This window comes from Pecten maximus, chromosome 4 (genome assembly GCF_902652985.1).
Source record: "Pecten maximus chromosome 4, xPecMax1.1, whole genome shotgun sequence".
Lineage (NCBI taxonomy): Eukaryota > Metazoa > Mollusca > Bivalvia > Pectinida > Pectinidae > Pecten > Pecten maximus.
In genome coordinates, this window is record NC_047018.1 from 31,603,073 (window position 1) to 31,611,246 (window position 8,174).

The 8,174-nt window shown below is 38.6% G+C and overlaps 1 protein-coding gene across 1 annotated transcript; it reads right to left on the reverse strand.

Annotated features, from left to right (window-relative positions):
- Positions 1-4,569: 4,569 nt before the first annotated feature.
- LOC117324806 (piggyBac transposable element-derived protein 4-like) lies at positions 4,570-6,507 on the reverse strand. Its single transcript, XM_033880637.1, has 2 exons — positions 6,228-6,507; positions 4,570-5,858 (listed from the first exon to the last, which is right to left on the reverse strand). The coding sequence occupies exons 1-2, from the start codon at positions 6,384-6,386 to the stop codon at positions 4,842-4,844; spliced, it is 1,176 nt and encodes a 391-aa protein (XP_033736528.1). The 5' UTR covers positions 6,387-6,507; the 3' UTR covers positions 4,570-4,841.
- Positions 6,508-8,174: the final 1,667 nt, after the last annotated feature.

Sequence of the window (8,174 nt, forward strand, 5' to 3'; positions counted from 1 at the left end):
TCTACCATGTTTGCTATGTAACGCCGGTTTTGATTGGTTTAAAACCATGTATTATTTTCCAATAATCCACGCTCGTGCCAATAATACACGGTCGTGAGTCACGGCTGTCACAATTTTAAATATCTAATATTCACCCGTTTCATTAAAGGTTACTATAGCCGAGTGGGCTAATGGGATAGTCTTTCAATATATTTTTATCACGACGCGAATTCGAATCCTACGGAGGCCCTCCTTTTTTTTCTTTTTTTTATCCTTTTTTTTTTTTTATTTTCAAAATCAATGCCATATGATAGATACTCTTGATCGTAGTACTGTATTGCCTGTATATTTCATCAACAAATAATACAATACTCAAGAAATAAGGTTTTCCCGGGGTTTCTTTGCTGTTTTTCTATTAGAAAGAGGTCGATCCCAGAACTAAACAGTACATGGTAGAAAAGAAATAATCAACTTTGACTCGTGTATTGTTGCAGGATATACAACTCGGACTCGGATATTTTGCAATTTTAATTAATAACTCAGGCCTGAGGCCTTCGTTATTAATTTAATTGCAAAATATCCTCGTCCTCGTTGTATATCCTGCAATAATACACCAATCATCGTTAATTATTTCTTAATTATCAACAAATGTGAAAATGTTACTGCTTGATCAATTTAAGCTAGGACAATATTAACTCAAGTCACACAATATAGAAAGTGACATTTTGATGGTATATGTAGCCATGGGTTCACCTGAATTTTAAATTAACAATATGAACACCAGTGACCAGGTAAAAACAAAAGAAAACAAACATCGATTTTGAATGCAATACAAGAGGCCCAGAGGGCCTGTATCACTCACCTGGTTTTCATAAGATATGAAACAAGAATGATGCTTAAGTATATTTGTCACTGATATTACTATGTCAATATATCATTGGCATTTTATATGGGTACGTGAGGTTTTTATGCCAAAAAATGAATTAATCCATGAAATAAAATTGACTTTTGATGCAACCCCATAGGGATGCTACCACACAAATGTGAGTGATATCCATTGTTTAGTTTCAGAAAAGAAGTTGTTTAAACCAATTGACTCCTTTTGACCCTGCCCTCTGCCCCCCATGGGGTCATTTCCTTCCTTTATAGAATTTTGAATCCCTACCCAAAAGGATGCTACCAGTCAAATATGAGCTATATCCATTTCTAAACTTTAGAAAAGAAGTTGTTCATATCAATTTAGCCAAATTGACCCCTTTTAGCCCCACCCCTCAGCCCCCAAGGGGGTCAACCCCAACATTTGTACAATTTTGAATCCCCAACCCATGACCATGCTACCATACAAATATGAGCAAAATCAATCACTTAGTTTCAGAGAAGAAGTTGTTTATATCAATTCAGCAAAATTGACCCCTTTTGGCCAAAAGGGATGCTCACAGTCAAATAAGAACAATACCTATTGCTTGGTTTTAGAGGAGAAGTTGTTCATATCAATATAGCCAAATTGACCCTTTTTGGCCCTGCCCCTCAGACCCCCGGGGGGGTCAGCCCTGTCATTTGTACAATTTTGAATCCCCACCCCATTGTGATGCTACCAGGCAAATATGAACGATATCCATTGCTTGGTTTCAGAGAAGAAGTTGTTTATATCAATATAGCCCGATTGACCACATTTGGCCCCACCCCTCAGGCTCCTAGGGGGTCAGCCCCATCATTTGTACAATTTTGAATCCCCATCCAATAGTGATGCTACTAGACAAGTATTAGCGATATCCAATGCTCAGTTTCAGAAAAGAAGCCGTTTGTATCAATATAGCCCAATTGACCACATTTGGCCCCGCCCCTCAGGCCCCTGGGGGGTCAGCCCCATCATTTGTACAATTTTGAATCCCCAGCCCATAGTGATGCTACCAGGCAAATATGAGCGATATCCCTTGCTCGGTTTCAGAGAAGTCGTTTATATCAATATAGCCAAATTGACCCCTATTGGCCCCACCCCAGAGGCCCAGCCCCATCATTTGTACAATTTTGAGTCCCCCACCCATAGGGATGCTTCTGACGAAATTTGTTTAAATTCCGATCAGCGGTTATGAAGAAGAAGTCAAATAAGTCAATTGTTGACGGACGGACGCCACAGTATGGCATAAGCTCACCTTGGTCCTTTGGACCAGGTGAGCTAAAAATGAACTTTAAACATTGCACTGCATTTTTTTCTCACTTTACAAATTGACCGGGTTTTTTTTCTTTTTTTTTGTGGGGGGGGGGGGGGGGGGGGGGGGGTCTCCGGTTTATTTGTTCTCCACTGGAATAATGTGGGAACTGCACACTCAGTTTCTTTATTCCAGTCAGTGTCCGCTTAAATCTGCTCTGGGGTGTAGAACTTGTAACCTGTAACGACATATAAACTCAATATCTAATCTTTGCAGGACCACACAATCATATATATTATATCCCTTATGCTTTCACATCTTCAGGTCAAACTACTTTGATAGACTAATATAGGGAATATTAGAGTGACCTAGATCTACAAGTCGTTTTGTGTGGAATTAAAAACAGGAATTCTTTCACACGATGTAAATAGCCGATATATCGTAGCTTCTAATAGTAATATGGAATCAATTAAGCTATCCAAGTAATGATGAACATAAGAATAACAAACGTGTACACTAGTGTAGGCCTAGTATAAAAAGTATGCTACATCGATGATCGAGTGTTAGGCCTAGGCCCCCTACCGAGTCCGGAGAGTGGTCATGAATCGGGGGGGGGGGGGGGGGGGGGGGGCGAATACAATTATACCTTAAACAATGGACCCTCGTCTCTCCTTATTGCGACAATCCATCGCTTTTTCAAGCGATTCCGCTTTGGGAATGAGGTGGAATGAAATTTTGAGGTCACTGGTGGCTGCTTTCCTCGAGTCGTTTGTGCAAAATGGTACACAACAGTGCTTTGCAGCCATTCCGCTTGTATACATAGATGGCGCTGACTGTGCGTCTACAGCCTCGTTTTCGTTACGGTGGCCATGACGCGCGAGAAAGGAGTAATGACGTCATAACTGGCGGAGCAGTTAACCTTCAAAAATGGATGGATGTAGAAACGAGGAAACCACAAAGGTAATTAATTAGAATACATGTCAAGTGTCAACGATATGGTCTTATAGGATCTCAGAAAAAACTTATTGTAACAAATGTTCATGGTATGCCTTTGTTATAAGTGTTAACGCCACAGCAGTGGCGGATTCAGAGGCCCCCCACCCACCCATTTCGAAACTTGAAAAGGGCATATTTATATGCACCGGTATTTTATGTTCATGGAGAAGAGACCATTATCTCCGACTAAGTCCTTATACATGTATAAGATTTAAAATCATCAGATACACCAAGATGTTTAACCTTGAACTGCCAAGTTTTTTACATCGCCAATTTGAACTGTCTTCAACTGTTCCGCCAAGTATGACGTTACGTTAATTATGACGTCATTTGATTGTGCATTGCATAATGTTATAGTCTGGCACACAGCTACATGTGTTTTAATACGTATTTTTGTTGAGCTATTCTAGGTCATGCCGTAAAAGAGCTACATAACCGCATGTTTAAATGATATTTCCATATACAGTTGAGTGTAGACTAAAGGTTACACATAGTGCACTCCGTTTGGACTCCATGTAAACTTGGAGTGCACTCCGAGTGCACTCCAAGTTTACCTGGAGTCCTATCAGGTTCCAATCCTACCTGGGTCCACCTGTATGCAAACTGCATATATACAATACATAATGTGTATAGATAGATGTGTACTCTTATACATTTAGACTCCTTAAACATGTAACAATAAGATATGTGTTACTGTTTTATCTTTGTATATATTAGCTTATTATTTTGTTGGTTCATTTTTAGTTAGTTAACTAACAGCATCTAATATAATTGATTTTTTTTCTATTAGTAAACCCAATATAAAATGAATAGATTTGGCACTTCGTTGAAAAATGTATGATAGCATTCCATTGAATTGAAGAGTTTGAACAAGCCACGTAAATGAATAGAAATTGGCAATAAACAAAAATGTATTTGGCAAGTTGTTTGTAGTCTCTCAAAATGTAGAGTTTGATTGTGTACTTTAAATATCTTGTACTCGAAGCACTACTGTTTTTAATATTTCAAATAACGTTACTTTTCTTCCAACAGTTTATATTTATCTTAACATACAATACAAAAGAAAGTTTTGTTTTTTCTTTTATCACATTGATATCATATTCCGGATCCTGGTCCAATGTATAATTTTGATTTACAGTTTAACATCAGACTTACATTTCTATTTGGTAAACCAACTTTTTTTGTTATATCTGCCTCATTAACCCTTGGACTGCCAAGATTTTTACGTCGTCAATTTGAACTGTCTTCATCTGTTCCGCCAAGTATGACGTTACGTTAATTATGACGTCATTTGATTGTGCATTGAATAATGTTATAGTCCGGCACACAGCTATATGTATGTGTTTTAATGAGTAGTTTGTATTGAGCTATTCTAGGGCATGCCGTAAAAGAGCTACATAACCGCATGTTTAAATGATATTTCCATATAATTTAATGTATTTTTGAATGTTGTTATATGCTGCAGCAGTTGTTGATAGTCATAAATAATAAAATGTACGATTAAACAATATTTATTAATACGATTACAAATGTCTAAATCCTATCTTTGACAAATGTTCGTGAGGGACACAATGCAAAATAATGAAATGGACTCTGTCTATTTCAAAGTTTAGCCTCGCTTGAAGAGAAAATCATAGGCCTATACGTGTCTTGATCATAAAGATCATTTCGTTTTCCTGTACAATATTGAGCTCAAACTAGTTTCAATCTGAGAAACTACAGCTCTATACATTGGTGTTGTCTGACGCACTCTCTGTGTAGACCTCTCTTACATAGAATACACGCGGTTCGACTGCGACGTCTTATACCTCCACGGGCACGGTTTGAGCAAACGCAACAGTCTTTTTCTTTCCGCCGCGGGAGGATATCGACACGGTTTCTTTGTCTTGGCCTCTCGATATTGCGCTGAACTCCAGCCAGATCTTCAATCACGTGTTGAATGAACTTAAGACGTGGCACTACTCGATCAGAAGTGTTGTTTTTGCACAGTAGGTACGCATTCATCATGATGCGATGAAATAGATGCAATACCACTTTTTTCCACACTTTTTTGTTTCGCCAAAGTCCGCTATATGCGCTCATAACAGCGTCGGAAGAATCGACGGCTCCCATGTACCTGTTATACTGGTCGACTATTCTCGGGCGTCCGTTGTGGAGGTCCTGCGCCGGGAGGAATGTGCTCAACATACGCACTGGTTTCTTATCCACTGCGTCTTTATACGCTACACATAAAGTCTCTCTCTGTCGCATATAAATGGCAGTTCCAGCGAGGGGATCTGCTTTTTGAATCGTGCGTGGCATTGGTCGGTTTTTGCGCAGTGTTCCTGTAACATAAGTATTGTGTGCGAGGAGATTTGATGCGAGATTGATGGAGGTAAAAAAACTGTCACAAAACACGTGGTATCCCTTGTTAAAAAGCGAGGAATCTCTTAAAAGGCTAAGCACTACATTTGTTCCCTGTAATTCTCCTCTTGGAGTTGGATCAAAGTGTCGACCTCTATATACATTCATTTGTAGAACATAACCAGTGGCCGCCTCACAAAGCATCCAAAATTTTATGCCAAATTTTGCGGCTTTAGAAGGAATGTACTGTCGCATTATACTATGCCCTCTTGCTGAGACTAAGGTTTCGTCAATGCATAACTCCTGGTTTGGAATCACTAATCTTGTGAAGGTTCTGTTTATGAAGGTTAACAGCGGTTTGAATCGAGACGCCGGATCATATGCTGGATGCTGTAAAATTAATCAAATATCCGGAATTAGGTCATAATGAAGAAAATGGTACATCTCTAAATTGGGTTTATGTCCAAACCAAACCGCGTGAAATGGTATGTACGATAGATTTATCTTACATGGACTTTTTTCATAGGTAAAGTATTGGCTCCCCTAAGTTAACTTCATTGTGTTGTAATATTCATTAACGAAACAAACCTCCTTATTCATAGAAATTAGCGGAGATGACGAATTATAAGTTTCGATTTCTGTACAATCTGGACCTGAAGATATACATTGCGAAGTACTTCCGATAGTAGAATAATTCAAGTTCATCAATATACATTTGTCAATCGTATAATGTTCACGTAACGATCACAAAGTCCGTACCTGTCTGTCTACCATTCTTTCATGATCAGCTACGTGCAGGAACTTCAAGATGTTTTGAAAAGTATTCCTAGATGATACTGTTTTAAACCACGATGAAACCTGACTTGGCATCATAGAGTTCCAATACTCTTCAATCGAAGCCTTCTTCAAGATGCCCATGTTGAAAAATATGGCCAAAAAGGACTTGAATGACTTCACGGTTAATGACTTCCATCGGTTGGCTCTAGCGAACCTGCCAAGGTTCTGTGTCCTCAAATAATTCCTTGCATATCTGTGGGAAGTGATATTGGAAATCCATAGTCATATATATATATATAACGATTAAAAACAAAGTATAGAATATCGGGGTTATAAAAGTATCTATGCGTGTAGTTTTCTGTTATGTATATATGGTATACTGGGATTATAAACGTCCGTGTATATATGGTATACTGGGATTATAAACGTCCGTGTATATAGGGTATATTGGGGTTACAAACGTACATGTATATAGGTAGGGTATATTGGGGTTATAAACGTCCGTGTATATAGGGTATATTGGGATTATAAACGTACATGTATATAGGGTATATTGGGGTTATAAACGTACATGTATATAGGTAGGGTATATTGGGGTTATAAACGTCCGTGTATATAGGGTATATTGGGGTTATAAACGTACATGTATATAGGGTATATTGGGGTTATAAACGTACATGTATATAGGGTATATTGGGGTTACAAACGTACATGTATATAGGTAGGGTATATTGGGGTTATAAACGTCCGTGTATATAGGGTATATTGGGGTTATAAACGTCCGTGTATATAGGGTATATTGGGATTATAAACGTACATGTATATAGGGTATATTGGGGTTATAAACGTACATGTATATAGGGTATATTGGGGTTATAAACGTACATGTATATAGGGTATATTGGGGTTATAAACGTCCGTGTATATAGGGTATATTGGGGTTATAAACGTCCGTGTATATAGGGTAGGTTGGGGTTATAAACGTACATGTTTATAGGGTATATTGGGGTTATAAACGTACATGTTTATAGGGTATATTGGGTTATAAACGTACATGTATATGGGGGAGATTGGGGTTATAAACGTACATGTAATATAAGGTATGAAGGTAATTAGATACACCCATTTAAGTGAAAACAGGATAATTGATTGAAACACGTTTTTAATGTATAGTAAAAAGAATTTCGCGAACTCATATTAAATTCTATTACTGCACCCTTATCATTTTGCTTATTTACCTGTTCGTCTGGCGAACGATTTCCTTCATTAGACATTCTGGAAAAGCAGTAAAAAGTATACAATCGGTCCGGTATCCCTTGGTGGCATGTTCAGAAACCGTGGGATCTCGGTGAATCGTCTATTTCTTCGTATTTCCGGAGGAAAAGCACGCAACCACATAATGACGCCGTCAATATCCGACGTCAAGAGATTGATATGAAGTCATATTACGTCAATAGTTTTGTCACATCAATGACGTCATAACGCCGTGTATTTATGAAAATGCGTGTGTAATCAACGCAATTCTTATTTATGTTCTCTTTATTGCGATATTTCTCGATTGTCAACGATTTTTATTCACATCGGCCCAATTCGGCCTTTGGCAGTCAGGGTACATGTATAATCGGCCCAAATCGGCCTTTGGCAGTCAGGGCATGCTGAGATCGGCCCAAATCGGCCTTTGGCAGTCAGGGCATGCTGAGATCGGCCCAATTCGGCCCGTTGGCAGTGAAATGGTTAACGAGTTATGTGCCAAGGGGCCGATTTTTGGCCATTATTATAGTAGGCCTACTACGTTGAGTGCCAGCGGGCCGATTTTAGGCCGATGCAGGACAGTAAAAAATGAACATATAGAGGATATCTAACTGTGTCTTCAGTAATACCAAATATATTTCACGAGTGGGGCTAATATTTTGATATTTTTCACGAGTG